The sequence below is a fragment of the Primulina eburnea genome, chromosome 15, assembly GCF_022965805.1.
Source record: "Primulina eburnea isolate SZY01 chromosome 15, ASM2296580v1, whole genome shotgun sequence".
NCBI classification, from domain to species: domain Eukaryota; kingdom Viridiplantae; phylum Streptophyta; class Magnoliopsida; order Lamiales; family Gesneriaceae; genus Primulina; species Primulina eburnea.
The window spans coordinates 36,220,221-36,238,483 of NC_133115.1; the positions used below are offsets into that span (position 1 = coordinate 36,220,221).

An 18,263-nucleotide genomic window follows, 5' to 3' on the forward strand; every position below is an offset into this window, starting at 1 on the left:
TAAAAAAAATCTAGATTCCATGGTGTACGAGAATGTATTGGACTGAGATTCATTCGAAATTGTGTGGATTAGGAGTTATGAGAGTCTGATTAATTTAATTATTTTTTGAAATTAAATAATTCATAGAAAACAGTTATAGTCTAAAATCTTTGCAATCGGAAGCATAAAGACAAGTAGTTTATGTTTATTTAGGTTTTACAAATAATAGGAATTAAGCAGAGTCTAAAAATAAAAATAAAAATAAAAGGCATCAGTTGTTCCAATGGCTAAGCTGTTTTAACCTTGATGGCCCAGATACGCAGTGATTGAGTGGCTGAACAAGAAAATAGGGTGGGAGGTTTCGTTGGGAAGGTAAAGATTTGCAAAAACCAATCATTAATCATCAAAGAATTAACTTTTAATTACTTATACTGTTAAAACTAAACCTATGGCTATAAATATAGAGATAAGAGAGAGATTAGGAATCCATATACAAACAACATTTTGTTTTCCGAATCCGTCGCAAACACCGCGTGCCCTCTGCAAGTCCTTTCGGCCTTCTCTCTCTTCTTTTTAATGTGTTTCTTTTCCATATTTTCCTTTGTTCACTCCATTTTGCTGTCTGTTCTGAGAGAGAGGATCGGAGGAGGCACGTATATATAGATAGTGTACTGTTAAAATCGTCCGAATTTTGTAATGGCCATGATGATAAAAACAACACAGCACAGTAGCGTGGCCCAATTCGAAGAGGAAAAGATAAACCTGAACAGTTTACTTTCTCAAACCCATTCATCAACCAAATAACCCTTAATCGACTGACTAAAAAGTCACTACCATTAATTATACAACAACTATTTAGGATTACCTGTAAAAAGACTGAAACAAGTAGCATAAAATTCGGGAGACCCCTGCACAGAGATACCTTCAAAAAGGGAAAAAGATTGCTTATGCGTGTGTACAACAGGAAGGGGAGAGAGAGGGAGTAGGGATGCGAGTACGTTATCTTTGAGGGTTTACACTCTTTTACAACAAGTAGGAGTTCTGAATCTTTACAAGGAGAAGATCTACATACTTAGAAATACTCAGTAGATTGTGCAATGGAGGGTGGTGAGGGCTCAGGTAACATGAACACTCATTTCATGGCTTTTGGAGAAAACGCAAATGGGTTTTGTCCCATGATGATGATGCCTCAGGTGGCTGCTACTGGCCCTCATGGGGACTGCAGCCAAACCATATATCTACCTCTTCCATCCACTAATCAACAACACCTCAATCTCAACAGCAGCACCGGCGGCGGCTGTTCTATGATGCTTGCAGAACATAACAATAATACGAGTACTGGGTATTATTTCATGGAAAGCGACGGAGATGCTGGCAGCTGCTCCGTCAAGTCAAAGATCATGGCTCATCCACACTACCCTCGCCTCTTGGCTGCCTATGTTAATTGTCAAAAGGTACAGTTTTGCAGATAATTTAATTGTGTTCACCCAAACGTCTTTGAGGATGAAACCGATAGGCGATAGTGACAGTTAAATCATGCTCTCTGCCCAACTGATGTCGGGTACTTTATATTGAGGCAGATAGGAGCGCCGCCTGAGGTGATCGCGAAGCTCGAGGAAGCTTGTGCGTCCGCCACCGCGATAGGCCGCAACGACAGAAGCTCCGTCGGAGAAGATCCAGCACTCGACCAATTCATGGAGGCCTACTGTGAAATGCTGACGAAGTATGAGCAAGAACTCTCGAAACCCTTCAAAGAAGCCATGCTCTTCCTTTCGAGGATTGAGTGCCAGTTCAAAGCCCTTAGTTTATCTCTCACTGATTCTGGTGGCAAGCCCTCTACTCTCTCTTGATCCTTTTTCTTTTTTTAAAGCGGATGAAAATTTATTCTTCTGATCATCTCACTGTTTTTATTCTTCTGATCATCTCACTGTTTAATATCGAATTACTGTTTTATCTTCTGTGATTTACATAGGGAATGGATACGCACTTGCATGTTTCCAAGAAAATATTTATTTGGATTTACCTTTGTTAGTGTGTATTTCCAGATGTTACTTCATCTCCTGGCACCCATAATATATTTTTCCTTGTTTTAATTTTCTTTTTTTTCCTTCTTCACGCACTGCTTTGCGTACCATCTGCGAGTGAAACGTTAGAATCTAAAACACTAATGCTAGGTTTTCTGAGTTTTGCATATCAGAGTTCGCAAGTACTTTCTTCTAGTTCTCACGGTATTTGTGAATTTTACCAAGCCCATCTTTCAATAATCTTTCTTGAATAATGTGGCACGACATGTATTAGTCAATTTAGGCTCTGAAGTTCTAAACTTTTGTTTACAAGTGATTATATTTGGTTCTTGTAATTTCCCACGTGAAGGAAAAATCAGAATCTAGTGAAAAAGGAAGCCACTCACTTATTTTGGAAATCCCAAGTTTAATTTGATGAAATCCACGATTTAGATTCATGTAATAGTTCTCTTCGTGTTTCTTTAAGTTCTTCGTATGATCTTGCCAACGTCGAAAGAATAGATTCTATGTACTTGTGCCAGCCTTCAGGTGAGGGCATGGACTTGAAACTAGTCAAATGTGTGAGGAAGACACGATATACCTAAATCAAGTCTATAAAAGAAGCCTATGGACGTTGGCTAGCTTATTAATGACTATATTTTCTAAGCTTAAAATATTTGTGTCGCTCTAGAAATATTTTCAATAATGAACCTTTAAATTTTACTGCATTCATATGATCGATAGATTTAAACATTTATCATTATTTTGAATAAATTATTTTGGAATCACACTTGGTTAGATCGTGACTTGGGCACTCTATTGGGAGGAGAGGGAGATTTTATTATTTATTAGAAACTCATTTCACGTACACTACAAAATTTTTATGGTATCTTGATTTTTTTTTGTAATTTCCTCCTAAGCATGGTTTTTTCAAAACACGACCTTCTTAGGTTGAGGAGAATATATAGTTCAGTTGACTTTTTCCCAAATCCTTCCATTAGGTCGGTAGTTATATTATCTCAGCCAACAACGTATGGCGATTTGTTGGAACTGCTATCCCATGTCAATAAATTTCCTAACATGCCAGCTGGTGGTGGTCGTGGAGCTTGCACTTTAATTAATGATTGTTTTAAGGTAGATTGGAAATGACCAGAAATCATTATATGCATGATTTAAGTGTCATGAATTGATAAATATGCTGCTCACACACAGTTTATTTGTACTTGAAACATGCATTTTGCTCGATGATTGCCTATGCATCTCAATCCAGTTCCAATCAGCAGATTTTGAGAACTGCGGTTTCACTTTTTCCGATCTTAATTTGTGGTGTGATGAGCTTCTTTTTCTATATTTGAGGCATTAAATCTACATCTTAAGTATGACAAGGGTGGCATTTACATAATTATGTGGAAAAGTATTTTGGTTTGGACACGTCTTACTGCTCGTTATGTCACAGCTTGTGGCGATGCAGTGGACAGAAATGGTTCGTCCGAAGAAGAATTCGACGTGAATAACAATTTCATCGACCCCCAAGCAGAAGATATCGAACTGAAAGGTCAGCTCTTGCGGAAATATAGTGGATACTTGGGCAACCTCAAACAAGAATTCATGAAGAAACGAAAGAAAGGCAAGCTGCCTAAAGAAGCAAGGCAGCAGTTACTAGAGTGGTGGAGCAGACATTACAAATGGCCTTATCCATCTGTACGTGTATCTACCCCCCCCCCCCCCCCCCCGGTCTTGCATTTTAACACTATTGATAAATTGTTGAAATTTCGTGGCAATTAATGTAGGAATCTCAGAAACTAGCCCTAGCCGAATCAACTGGCCTGGACCAGAAGCAAATAAACAACTGGTTTATCAACCAAAGGAAACGCCATTGGAAACCGTCGGAGGATATGCAGTTCGTGGTTATGGACGCCGCTCATCCTCACTACTACATGGACAATATTATGGGCAATCCGTACCCAATGGACATTTCCCCATCGTTTCTTTAATCTGAAGATCAAGTCTGCAAACTTTAATATATATATATATATATATATAGCATACCAGTGAATCTATCCACTGCTATGGCAAGTTTACTTATTTCAATATATTGCTGTATGTTTTGTTTGCCTGCAGCTTCTCTAAGATTCTAGTTGTTGACTAATATTGAACTCCCGAAAATTAATTGTCATGTATAATCTTCTAGTTCTATTTTGTTTTCAAGTTCTTGTTTCATTATTGTAACGATTTGTCTATTTTTGTAATAAAGAATAGACAACATTGAAACCTAAAATTAATGTTTTACAATTTATCCAGTCTTTCTCGTTTCTCTAGTTTCATGCATGCAGCTTGAGGTTGCAACCCAACCCACCCGAACAATTATTATTAATGTTTAAATTATTATTAATTAATAATAATAATTAAAATTATTTTGTGATCGATAGAGTTAATAATAATATATTTAATTTATATAAATGATTTTTGAAGTGCGTAATAACATTCATAACAGTCAGCAGATTTGTTAGGTATAATAATCGTCTATGCTAAGTAAAATAATTGAAACATGACATTTGAGTTTTTTTTTTACTATTTTAAAAGATTTTAGTTAACATTACATCGTTACCATCATGTATAACTTTTAGTAAATCGGTAAGAGAATGATCTTATGATTGGTATATATTAGAACCAAAGTAATGAGTTAGATTATCATATATTGCAAGAAGTATAATTATTAAGAGTGAGATTGTTGGAGTGCAATAAATGTCCCTGCTGGATACATCAATCGAACCATGACGATTGAGCTCCTATATCGTTTAAAATATGTGAGTTGCACCGTTATCCTTAGCTATATATTTTGATAAAGCGACAAAAGTCTGATCCTACAATTGATATCAGAGCTAATGTCACATGTTCGATTCTGATTGATTGCAAAAAGTGCAATTGTTGGGGCCAAATAATTATCTCTCCTGATTAGAACAATCAAAAAGTGACACTTGAGCTACTATATGATTTTTAGTTATTTGAGTTAACATTTAAGCAATATTACCTTGAGCTATAATTTTAGTAAAATGACAAATACTCTGTCCAAGATTTATTTACATCATGACTCAATTAATATTACATTATAATTTTTTTCTTTCCTAACCATGAATCATAGATCCTAAATTATAATTGAAAAATTCGAAATCTCTCATCATTTTTCTATCAATTCTTAATCGTATTAATATTTGATATTATTAACTACTTTAAAAATATTTTTATTTCTTGTCGGATAATTTTAACTGTTATATGGACTTTTAAATACAGAAAAATTAATTAAAATATAGTCATGATAATAGTTTAATTGGTTTTTAAAATTTTGACATTATTCAAAATATTTTTTTTACTAAATATTTATTTTTTGTTGGTTACATATATTTTGTGTGTATATATATTATTTTGAATATTTTTTTGTCTTCCCAAGTAAAAATACCTATCTATATCCCTTACCTCGAAAGATTTTTTTTATTTAATCTAATTTTCATTTATTTTCTCATAATTTTTATATCAAGTAATTATTTCAATAATTTTGAAATTAATATATACATCACATCTATTTTAATCACTTCATTTTTTCAGTGTTTTTAATTCATTATACATCAAAATTCAGGCGCACGTTCTTTCTCATTAACAATTAATTCATATACTTAATTATATTTCTAATGAGTATATCTGATTTATTATCATGATGATTTTATCTCATGTGAGTTTATTAAATACTCTTAAATATTTTGTTATTTCAAACTTTATAAAATATTTCCTATATTTTGTACCCATATTTTTATATGTCAGTCACCCTTGGGTGCTCTTTTCTAGTTATATATCTATATATATATATATATCTATATATATATATATATATATTTGTCACTTTTTAAGTTTAAGTTATTTGCAAAAAAGAAAAAAAGAGAGGCAAATTCATGCATACCTCAAACAAGCACAGAGTACTTTTGATAGTATAAGTTATTTCATGCTTAGGGTTAACCAGTTCCATATACTATCCATGTACAGCAAATGGTGTCAAAAGAATGCTTTCATATAGTATTCATATTGTTGTTAACAATCGAAAGAATGCTGCTTTCGTGTGATTAAGAATAAAATTGGAAAATATCCAAAGCAATCCAATCAAAACGTTACAAAACTGTAGATTACACTACAAAACTCAAGCGGTATAACACATACAATCCCGACATCGAGGATATCTATATACACTTCTTCCGACAGGCCGTGAAAACACACGTTTATTTTGCCTCACGGCCTTCGTCACTCTCGTCTCAAATACCTTCCACTCTATTGTGTTGTTTTTCAAAAAAATGTCAGCAAGCCTCCGTTTGTTTGGCCTGATTGATGGCATCTTCCCCCCACCGTAATAGATTCGATACCCGGCTACTAGAGAAGAAAACTGACTTCCAGAGTCTGTCATGGCAAATACGTCTGAAGCTGTGCATACTATGAAGTCAAGTGCAGCCAACTGCGAAATTTTATACTCGTAAGGGACTACGAAACCGTACTTCAAGAAACATTATCCATCTTAGGGAAATGTGACAACCCAAATGGATAAGGATGAAAAACTCGTACCACGGTCATCTTTAACAATACGATAGAAGTAGAATAACAGTAGAGGGTAAATTTCTAATTTTTACCTGAGATGAAAAATTTGCAAATGGTTCGATCTCAGCAGAAGAAAACAAGTTTTCTTTGGTTACTAAATTAGGGAACAATGTAGTCAAGGCTGCCAATCTCGACTTCCCTCCATAAATATGAGCCCCTGCAAGGTATATGTGGGACCTTCGGTTAAAACCAAGGGCCGCAAGCATGAGCACAGTCTCCTCCGGCATTAACGGGCATAGTCCTTCCGATCTTAAATCTGTAGGGGAGGGTAACCTGCGTGAGAAATTTGTGCCAAGAACCATTAGATAATGGAAGACGCATCCGTAAGCCTAAATGTTAACGCTTCAAAAGCCTCAGTCACCATACATATTAGAAAACACTAGTTCAACCCACAAGAAAAAACAAGCTTGGATAACTTCTCCAAGAAAAAGCATTTTCCAGAAGTTGGTGGCTAACTTTATTAGTCCCGATAATGTGGAACGAGTTTAATGAAACTCAAATCAATACTGAAAATACATACTTTTTAGTCTTCATCAGTTCCGCCAATGCAGGAAAATGGATGTCCCTATAAGCTTCTAATTCTTGCATTTCATCTTCACCGCCACCGAATTCACACAAAGAATGAGCCACCATGTCAATTTCAAATCTCAGATGTAATGCCAAGTACCTAGATGTTTTAGCTGCATGAACTTTTTGCCCCTTCATCTTTGACAGAGAAAAAGGGCCAACAAGATAATGGTCCAAATGTCCCAAGCCGGTATCGTTTTGACGCATTCTCTGAATCAGCAGAGCACCTGCTTCTTGTATTTTGGGAACGAACCTCAGGGCATGAAAATTGCATCTGCATCGAAGTCTCTAGACGATGTTCTTTAATTAGGAAGCAAAGTGGAAATACATGCATCAAGAATGAAGAAGCAAAATTATAATTTGGAAGGATAGAGTTGAGACAATTTCTAGGTTGGCATAAACCAGTAAGGTAAAAGCTATCATCAATATACCTGTATCTGACGTGGTATGGGATCAGACGCCAATCGGTTCCCAAATCCAACAAAATGAACGACTCTGTTGCGGTGTAAAATGGGAAGAATATTTTTCAAATAAAAACTTGGCTTAGCCTCTTTTACCACATCTATGTCTGTCACCTGAAATGAAAGTTGACGCATCATACCACAATATTTGGATTAGAGGCACCCATGAGTCAAGCTCATTGCAGACTTAAAAACTGAGCTTGTCTTTCATGAGGTCTTACTAAAAAATGCTCAAGCTTGATATCAAAGCTAGCGAGCTTGGGTCACAAACAGACTTACGAGCTCAATTGAGTTTATAATTTTGTTCATGAATATAATCGTGAGTTCATATCATAAATTCGGCTGGCGATCTCGAGTTTGAAATGTATTTGTGAACTTTATCTAAACATTAATATAATATTTTTATATAATAACAGTTCTATATTAAAATAAAAAAGTATTAAATCTTATATTTGTTATTAAAATATTAAAAGTTAACTAAAAGCTTGTGAGTCAGCTTGTTAGTTCAACAGATCGTGCTCAATAAAACCTTTGCTGGTTGCGCTAAATTCAAGCTGACTACTAAGACTAGTGAGCAAACGCAACTTATCTTACAACCCTGATTTGGATTACATTCTTTAATAAATTTTAATTGGAATCATTAATTATCTACAATAAATTGAAATGTAATCTCACCACACTTCCAATTGCATTTAAGTCCAATGACTGCAATTCCTTTGGAAGTGTCTTGACAATTCGAATATCAGGCTTCAAGTAGTTGATGAAATGCTCCTCCTGGTATATATCCCCGAACTGACTATGAGATTACAAATTTTGATCAATTTATGGTCGAAAAACTAAGAAAAATTCGTTCATAATGACATACAGAGTTGAAAGCACTCATAATAAAAGAACACCAGACAATCCTTGCCAAAATAAAACCAAATCTACCAAATACTACCTGGAATCCCTCCAAACACTGCTGTACATAAATATGGGAAGAACAAGTGTTGCATTAAGTAACCTAGCAATAGCAACAGAATTGCACACCTGTTACCAACCACGTGAATTAATTAGGCAATAGAAATGGTTTCATCATAAAATTTGAACAAGTACAAACAATATACATGAAGCATATGGCTTCAAAAGTTAAAAAGGGAAACACATACAGCGACTCGCTGCTGATTTATTCCACCATTTGCAGTGACCACTATATAACCATTGTTACCCTCTGAAATTGAAATACATAATTAGGCACCATATCTATGTAAAAATTTAGTCAAGCACAAGATTCTGTGAAGACTGACCACTAGGTTTCCAATCTCGTGTCTGAGAACAAGGAGTCCAGGAAGAAGCACGTATGTAAGGTTCCACCCACAAGTCCTTAGGCTCCGGCTTGTTCTGTTCCTTCGTATTAAAACATAATCAACTTAAGAGAGCATATGAAAACAAAATAATCAAACTCAAAAAATCCCATGAGATCAAGGTTAAAAAAGTTGCACCTCAAGTATGAACATACCTCAGCTAACGCATGAGCAGCCTTAGACAAAAGCCTTGCAAATATTGTTTTCTGTGGTTTTCTGCCTCTACCAAGCTTTTCTAATTCTTCCTACATCCATACAAAATACTTTCTTGTATAATATCATATTTAACAGATAATAGAACATGATAAGGGAAAAAAGTGCTAATCATTTCACCATTCAGATTGCCAACCATTCTCATTACCATCCCAGTTTAGATTAGATGAACTAAAGGAGGAAATTGTTGAGATGATTCGCTAATGAGTATCCAAAGTGATCCTGTTAAGTAGTATTCGTAGAAGGAACAAGGAAGTTCCAATTGATAATTTTGACAACTCCATCATAGTGAAACTCCTTAATCTCCAGTATAAACAATTGTGACAACAAAATGCAAGTTGAAATCTTTAAACAAAACCATCTCCAGGGACACAAATGGTCAGAGGCCGACAGTTATATCTGTAGATCCCTAATAAGAGTCAACTTTAAAATATGGGAAAGAATAATTTCGGGAATTTACAAGAAAACACAAAGAAAGAATTAATGACAAAAAGAACAGCATACCCGGATAGATACAGTGGAAGAATTCACTTTTAACAGCTTAACCTTGATTTCCCCTCGGGTTCGACCATGTTCTTGGATCCGAGAAAGCATCCACCAGTTCATCAAGAAAAAAGAACCAATCAACACCGCCAATCCAATCGTCCTCTTTTTCCTATACCACACCTTTATCTTGGCTTTGTTCATTTTCTTGGTATCAATTACAGCACCGCTAAGAAACCCATTAAACCACGTCGTCGAGGAATCGGGTGAGAGGGATAATTCCGAGAATCTGGTCGGGGGCGACGACCGGAAAGAATTGGCGGGTGAAGAATCGCTCAGACGGGCCGGACTATTTGACTTCCGGGAATGAACCCGAGACCTTGGCGGATCATTGCCATCTTCTTCGTTGGATGTGTTGCCACTAGTTGCGGTGATGTCGGAGAGATTGGAGTTGGACATGTTCCGTTCTAACAAGGTTAAGCAGAGAGTCTGTTTTTAAATATTACGTTTGCTGAGATTTCTAAAGACCTGTAATTTGTAAATTACCCGAGAATCTGGCACATACCTAAATTTAGAAAGATCCAGTCTCATGTTAAATCGCTTCACGGATCATAATATGTGATACGGGTCAACCCTACTAATATTCACAATAAAAAATAATACTTTTAGCATAAAAAATAATATTTTTTCATGGGTTACCCAAATAAGATATATGTCTCACAAATACGACCTGTGAGACCGTCTCATACACATTTTTTTCATTTAAAAATTTAGGAAAATAGATATATATATATTCTAAATTTAGGTATAAATATATATATATATATATATATATATATATACTTTAAACTTTATTATGTGAATACTAATAAATATTCACATGTTTAAAATAATTTTTAGTTTGGTTTGAATGATTAGGTGGGTTTATATATTTTAAACCCACAATCTAATCTCATGTTTGGTAAGTTTATTATTTAAAAAAGTCAATCTCACCTATGAATGATTAGGTTATATTAAGTGGGTTAAAATAATCACTCCTCACATACTAGGATTATTTATCCAACTCTTAATCCTACCTATTTTTCCAATTTTACCCTTCTCCTATATTCAAACTCACCACCACTTCCCGCCACAAGCGCAGCCGACGGCGGCTGACAACCACAGCCGACCGCCGGCGCCGGCATCTGCCGAGAACCAGCCGACGCCGACATACCGCCATCGCCGTCGGCCGACAGCCGTTGACGCCGCTGACTGCTACCGCACAGACGTTGTCGGACCGTCGCCGCCACCAGAGTAGAAGAAGAAAAAAAAGAAGAAGAAAGAGCAGTTTTGTTCTTTCATCAAAAAATTCAAAATTATTCTACACTTAAATTCTTACCAAACATAATATTAATTTACAACATATATTACATTTCTATGACAATCATTTTCTTTATCATTTACTTACTAATCATTAATTTATTTTATCCCCCGATCAAACACAATCTTACAGTCTAACTCATTATGGGAGATGGATTTAAACATAATCTAACTAACTGAACATGCCACGTAGATTTAAAACATTATTTGACATATTATAACACACGATTTTGGATGGGAGTTCGATTACTCCATTCCGTGAAAACACTAGACCTATGTTCATGAGTCAATGAAAACAAAGTAGACATAAATAACGAACGTTTGTGAGGCCCATCCAACATGTTATGTGCAAAAACGGGTATTTTTTACTTATATTTCCAATTTTGGGGCAAAATTTTAGCACTCGCTATCATTTTTCCAGAGTCATTTGTCCGAACCAAGTAAAAAATTATAGTCAATGGAAACCTCGTCAAATAGTGGCAAAGCACTTCGATAAAACGTGCCGCACGTTATACAGCATGGCCCGATTCATTAACTTGGTCTTTATGCTTAAGATCGTGCTGCCAACGCTCATTATTATTTTGCTAGACAACTGTTAACTGCCCAATATAATATTATAATATGCATCTCCAACGCTGGCAAAAGTGAGAGAATTTTCTCACAGTATGCAACACGATTACATTTCTTGGCAGCTCTTGTTCATATGTTCTTCCTTTCACTGATTTTGTTTTCCTTCTTCTTTATGGCCTGTGGAACTCCGCATAATTTTCAAAAAACTGCAAAGGATTTTGGATACATGCTACAGCAAGTCAACTGCTTCATGATCTGGATTCTTGAATGCAAAACCTGAATCCTCACTGGGTTGTCTCTTGACAATCACTGCCCTTTGCATCAACCGAACCAGGGCTTGCACGACTTCAGACATGGGAGGTCGAAATTCAGGCTCAGGCTGCATTGGATTTATTATTTAGTTTCAATTTCAAATTCTGCATAACACAGTGGCCCACTGTGACAAGCACGAGTCTAAGAGCAAAAGACGAATCCAAAAGACTAGCATACTAGATGAGAGAGCATCTCAAACTCATGAACTGCTTCTCAATTGCTAGTGAAGCTGCTTAAACATCACATAATACTAGTGCAGGGCTTTACCTGAACACAGAGGGCAATGATATCTGCAAAACGGCTCAAAGACTTTGCCGGATACATTCCATTTAAGATAGGGTCAACCATCTTTGCTAGAGTATCGATATCGTGGAGTTGAGGAGTGGCCCATCTCACAAGTGACTGTTCTGATCTCACTCTTGAACTGAAAATGGGGATGAATTTGAAGGATCATGGAAAAACAAAAGTTGATGCTCTGCTGGAATATTTTAAAATCACAGTTATGATAATCATATCATGTAAGATCTGGTTTTACCTATCAAGCGGTTTCCGGCCAGTCAGAAGCTCCAACATAACAACACCAAAACTGTATACATCGCTTTTTACAGTGTATATCCCAGATAAGGCAAACTCAGGTGCACTGTATCCAAACGAACCAATCATTTGTGTTGAAGAAACCTGTCCATCAATGTTGGGAGGAAATGTTATATCATATTCCTTTTTTTGCTCGGCCATTCAATAATTTCAAAGATGTAAGAGAAATCAATGAGCGAGAGACCTAATCAAACAACACACGCCTTTTCTAGTCCACCATGCAAGTGATTTTGACCTCTAAGTTCTACAAAGCAAGACTCTATATACCAACATACATCCCACAAGAGTGCAACTAAATAAATAGGGAGCAGCGGCCAACTTGATGTCCAAATTTACAACATTGTTTTACCTGTCGTTCTGTGTTCGGTGTTAGAGAAGCTAATCCACAATCTGAAAGGTGGGGATTTAACTCATCATCAAGTAAAATATTTGCGGACTTCAAGTTTCTATGTACAAGGGAAGGCAAACATACTTCGTGCAAGTACCTACCAAAGAAAGCTGAACTTTAAGATTCAAGCCAGAAGGAAGGAGAACATGTGTGTGCATGAGTGTGTTCAAAGTTCTTTCCATGTACAACATACTCCAAAGCCCGAGCAGTGCCAAGTGCTACTCTAACCCGTGCATTCCATGTCAGCATTTTGCTCCTCTCATCAGCATAGTGCAGTGTATCATGCAAGTTAGCATGTCCAATATAATCATGAACCAGAAGACGTTGACCATGCTCTGCACAGTATCCTGCCAGTGCAACAATATTTGGATGTCTCAGACGTGACATATTAGTAACGGCTTCAAGAAAATTATCTTCCTCATGCAGGGACAATGCTGCACTGTCTATCTTTTTTATGGCCATAATCTGGAAAAAGAACATGTAAAACATATGTAATATCCAAGAACGAGAATCTTCAAGTCACTGGCACACATACATACGCCACAATGTTAAAATGTCCATATCATTTAGAATCAATAGCATCAGGGGATAAAAAATGTAAAGTTGATCATCGCTTTCATGCATGTTGTCAGTTAAAACCGAAAAATGCAGTTTATTTCACTGAAATTTTAGACCTAAATGGAAAAGGAAGGCAGAACATATCCATCAAATTGCCTTGCTCTAATTGTTTCAAATTATTAGGCAAACTCACATGTAAATTATTGTAAATGTTCTTCCCAAGAACAAAGGAAATTACCTTCCCATTGGGAAGCTCTGCCCTATAGACACGACCAAGAGAACCTTCACCAATCAGATTTTCCTGACTAAAGCTATTAGTTGCAGTTTGAAGAGTGGCCACTGTAAAAGAAGTGGCGGTTATTGGAGACTTCACTCTTTTGACAGATCCATTTTTTCCCTGTATTTGTCTGACAGCCATGTTTTCCACTGCTGTGGGCTTTAGATCAGATACAGTGGCTGTTGTCTTCTCCCGGTGCTCTTGCATCTCTGTGTTCACTAGGGACCAAAAAGAGTGCAAGACGAAATGATAAAACAAGTATATACAAACAGGCAATAAACAGGTATCATGTCTACACTTGTTGATAAAATCTATCAAATTTATATGTATTAAAGTATACAATAGTTCTATGCACTTCACATTTTTATTTAAAACTAGTTATAAGAAATAATTCTTTCATATGCCAAAAGAGCAGAGAAATTAGTGCACGATGTCAGAAGCAGTTTTATACATGGACGTCATAGTTTCATTAGGTGGTTTTGAGTGCACGTGTTACGTAAAAGAGGGGAAACACCTTGTAATCGAATCCATATTAACAAATGAAACAATTTTATACAACTAATCGCACAGAGAAGAGGTGCTACCTTTATCATTGTCAGGAAGGCTTTCGACTGAGGTTCGTGCAGCAATTTCTTTCTTGGATCTCCTTCGAAGGCAAAAAACTAGTGCAAGAAGCAACAAAATTGTTGCAGACAAAGATCCTAGAACTAACCCCAATATGCTCCCTGTTGTCAACCCATTCTTCTTATTTCCATTGCCAGCATTTGGGACATTAGATCGAGGTGTATGACCACTTTGAGGATCGCGACTGCTCCCGCCAGATTGACCTGGAGGAGGTGGGGTATATGGTGGAGGAGGAGGAGCAGGACCATTAGCAAACACATTTCCATCATATCTGAGACGTGACAATGATTAGATCATAAATTTTCCTAAAGCAAGAGCATTATTCATATTATCTGATTAGTTCACATCTAAAATGACTGCACTACTCACACAAAACTGGTGACCGAGTTTAGTTTCTGGGGTATCCAGCCACTAAAATTGTTGTTAGCAACATTTCTGCAGATATCAGTATATTGACCAACTTATCAAATCCATCAAGTTCATCTTATTTTTCCTTGGATTAAGTAAATGAGATGATACTTGATGTGGGGATTGCAACACTTACAAATCGATTAAAGGCAAACCGACGAGAACATTTAGAGAACCAGTAAGTTTATTATTCTGCACTCGGCTGTGAAAGTAATAATATTAAGATATTAACATCGACACAAACATAGAGAAGCAAAAAAAATGAAAAATAAATGAGAACAACAAAACAGGGAAAAAACTTAAAAGAGGTAATAATTGCCATACTCACAGAGTTGAAAGATTGGTTAGAGTACTAAAGGAAGGTGGGAGATCTCCAGTAAAATTATTGAATGAAATATCCCTGAAAGTGCATCGTATTAATTATATACTTCTAAGATGAACAGATCCTGAAACAGATAGTGATAGTCCAGCAACGAACATGGATGGACATGATACTTTTTATTCAGAAAATGTTTGTTCTGCTTCTAGTTATAACAAATTTGTTTTAACAATGATTGTAAAGAGCACGTCTGTTTGTGAAAAAGAACCAGAACTTCCAAGGAGAGAACTCTATCGTCAATCAAGGGTGCAATAATTGGTAAATCAAATATTTACAAAGATAATAACCTTACAACATAAGTTAAAAAAATAACACAAGTACTTTTAGAGCTCAGAAACAACTAAAACTAGAAGATTTTCTGTATTTCGGATTCTCACGATCAATTTAACTCAAAGCTTATAAAACTAGTCCAGTAGTTCCTATTATTTCCTGTTCTTATTTCTCAAATTACCTTAGTGTAAAGTAGAAAACCATCAATTTTAGATTGAATAGAGGAAAAAGGCCACAATTATAAGCATGAAAAGAGAACTAAAGTATAAGACAGGAGAAGGGACAAACTCAAAGAAGACTTACATTTATACGAGAATATTTTGAATAATTAGCGAGTAAAATTTCAAATGAACAAAAAGGAATATATGGAGATTCAAGTATGGCCAACATTGACGAATTGGTATTCAGAGATATAAGAACTGACTGACAAGGTTGCTAGTGCTGAATGATTGTCAAACATATCTCCAACTCCCTGAGACAAAATGTTTCTGCTGACATTCCTATACCATAAATAACAGGCATTAGGCGTTAAAAACCCAGAGACATGGATCACACTATAAGAAATGCCAAATATGAGTCAGAAAAACTATGCCACTTACAGGTAACTAAGTGAGGTCATACTAGAAAGCGAGTAAGGAAGATTCCCGCTTATGTTGTTGTTTGCAATGTTTCTGCAACAAGATAGAACAAGCATTAGAAAACAGACGATGGAAATCACGTATCAGAGATTACAAAAAGTTGAGCCCAATAAGATATCAAAATTACAGGCTTGTCAGGTTTGGTGGTAACTGATACGGAATAGAATCATGGATATTGTTGCTACTCAAATCACTGCAACAAAAGAGCGAAAGGTTGGCAAGAGGTGGAGAGCATCATCGTAATACTTTATTCATATAAGAAAAGAGATCTCTCATACAATGTCTTTAGTGACACAAGGTTGTTGAGCAAGTATCCCATTGTTCCGCTCAGTCCCAACCCAGACATATGCCTGTTCCAACGAAGAAAAGTATGTCATCAATCCTATTATTCAAGCAGATTAATCTCAAAAGACATGTTATACCAGAGATACGGTAAATTCGGAACATTGAAACTCACAAAGACACTACAGAAGAACCTAGGCAGATAACTCCATTCCACAACTCTCCACAGGGATCACCACCACTAGATCTCCATCCTGTTAGCTGCCAAGGACTATTCAATGAAGTGTACAAAACTTGAAGCCCTTGAACTGCATAGAGGCGTGACAGACCAGGTCCGTCAAGTTCAACCCACGTTAGTTGAACATAATCAAGGCCAACCAATCCATAACTGGAATTATACTTTCATGGTTGTGTATACAAAGGTAACACACATGATGATTACACAAAAAACATAACCGGCCCCATTTGTATGATACGAATAAATCAAGACTGTTTTTCAAACAGTGATCCAAATGTTTAACCATTTTTTAACGTCAAAACAGAAAAAGGAAGCAAAAAAAAAAATCTGTTCTTTCTGTTTTCCAAACACTCATTGAGTAGGACGCACAAGCAGAAACTCACTGATCCAGCTATACCAAACTAGAAACCTGAAACTACTACATAATAGACACTGACGAGTCAAATTCCTTTTGTCCACAGGATACGAAAATCGTTAATGATTTTAAAATGTAAAATTGAAAGATAAAGATTTCTTCCAACCAATCTCAGGGCTGATTAAAACTCAATTTGGATACTAAATTCAACACGAACAAATTACACAGAAAAACAAACATTTTCAATAGATTATCCGTCCACACGTCAAAGTCCTACAGAATTAGGACCTCCGATATCAATAAATTATTTGATCTTTAATTTTCTTGGAATTCTGAGATCATTTGAAAACGTCCGAAAGATTACATCTTTTTTTCTAAATATATAATATGACTATATGAGGATACTTAAAAAAAATATTCCATCAACACAGCCCCTATAGTCCGTCATACAAAAAGTGAAAAACCTCAGGTTTCTAAGTGACCATGCAAAATAATAACTAATAAATAAGGTTACCCATCATTTTTCCATCACATTTTACATTAACTCTCGAAGATCACCAAGAAAGTTCCCCTACGAGCAGAAAAATATCTGGGTGTGCAAGAAACGGAAAACATCTTAAAGGTTCACCATCATTAGGATCAGTAATAGCATCAACGGGAACACAAGAGCTGAAGATCACCGCCCAGATGACTAGAAGGCGAGTGAGGAATACAGAAGAGCTGGCCACCGCTTTATCCATTACCAGAGAATATACACTGCGTCACAGTTGTTTGTGAGCGTGCATTTGACAATAGAACTAAGCAGCCAATGGCGGAGAGCAGGACAGAAAAACGCCGGAGGATGTGGCGGTGCAATCACCTGTGGTAGGTCTTACCATCGTTAGCTGCACTCATCTGAGATTCACAGCTCCAGTCATGAAGACACGCAGAAAACGTAAGGTATGATTCCTTTTTTAAAAGAGAAACAATTGATTGATTAATAAATAAAGTGATTCAGGGTCAAAATTGGAAACACGGGAGATTTTCCAAATGATAAGACTCACGAGTTCGCATCCACAGATCTAGGGATGTGAATTTATAAACTGCCGAAAATGTCCTCACGAATATAGTTTATTGTCGATAGTGCCATCAGCTGCCTGCCGACGTTGGGTTGATTGTTACTTGGAATGGGGCAGATTCGACACTGAGAGTGAATGGGAAGCAGGTTGAGAATGTTTAAATGACTAGATTCTCCTTACCTGGTCATGTATTTTTGTGTTTGAGAGTCGGAGAAAGGAAAGAGAAGAAATAATTTAACAATTTTTTTTGTGTTAATCTCATTTTTGGG

General features: G+C 36.2%; 3 protein-coding genes across 4 annotated transcripts; 1 reads left to right on the top strand and 2 right to left on the bottom strand.

Annotated features, from left to right (window-relative positions):
* Nucleotides 1–471: 471 nt before the first annotated feature.
* LOC140815292 (homeobox protein SBH1-like) lies at nt 472–4,217 on the top strand. The gene is made up of 4 exons (XM_073174419.1): nt 472–1,433; nt 1,560–1,803; nt 3,439–3,683; nt 3,773–4,217. Exons 1-4 carry the CDS (start codon nt 1,077–1,079, stop codon nt 3,974–3,976), a joined length of 1,050 nt encoding a protein of 349 aa, XP_073030520.1. The 5' UTR covers nt 472–1,076; the 3' UTR covers nt 3,977–4,217.
* A 1,845-nt stretch (nt 4,218–6,062) lies between these two features.
* Nucleotides 6,063–10,247, bottom strand: LOC140814017 (O-fucosyltransferase 15). 2 transcript variants are annotated; one of them, XM_073172864.1, is made up of 10 exons: nt 9,706–10,247; nt 9,144–9,233; nt 8,932–9,031; nt 8,794–8,855; nt 8,586–8,674; nt 8,321–8,441; nt 7,616–7,759; nt 7,138–7,472; nt 6,650–6,890; nt 6,063–6,477 (listed from the first exon to the last, which is right to left on the bottom strand). In XM_073172864.1, the coding sequence occupies exons 1-10, from the start codon at nt 10,141–10,143 to the stop codon at nt 6,169–6,171; spliced, it is 1,929 nt and encodes a 642-aa protein (XP_073028965.1). In that variant the 5' UTR covers nt 10,144–10,247; the 3' UTR covers nt 6,063–6,168. The 2 variants fall into 2 exon arrangements, with proteins under 2 accessions (XP_073028965.1, XP_073028966.1); XM_073172865.1 differs by having other exon boundaries at nt 8,932–9,025; nt 9,706–10,246.
* A 1,270-nt stretch (nt 10,248–11,517) lies between these two features.
* On the bottom strand, nt 11,518–17,947 carry LOC140813596 (protein STRUBBELIG-RECEPTOR FAMILY 8-like). The gene is made up of 16 exons (XM_073172175.1): nt 17,565–17,947; nt 16,519–16,651; nt 16,340–16,411; nt 16,189–16,254; nt 16,023–16,094; nt 15,852–15,923; nt 15,103–15,174; nt 14,911–14,976; nt 14,736–14,801; nt 14,327–14,637; nt 13,704–13,960; nt 13,101–13,372; nt 12,869–13,004; nt 12,461–12,603; nt 12,193–12,349; nt 11,518–11,992 (listed from the first exon to the last, which is right to left on the bottom strand). The coding sequence occupies exons 1-16, from the start codon at nt 17,674–17,676 to the stop codon at nt 11,843–11,845; spliced, it is 2,157 nt and encodes a 718-aa protein (XP_073028276.1). The 5' UTR covers nt 17,677–17,947; the 3' UTR covers nt 11,518–11,842.
* Nucleotides 17,948–18,263: the final 316 nt, after the last annotated feature.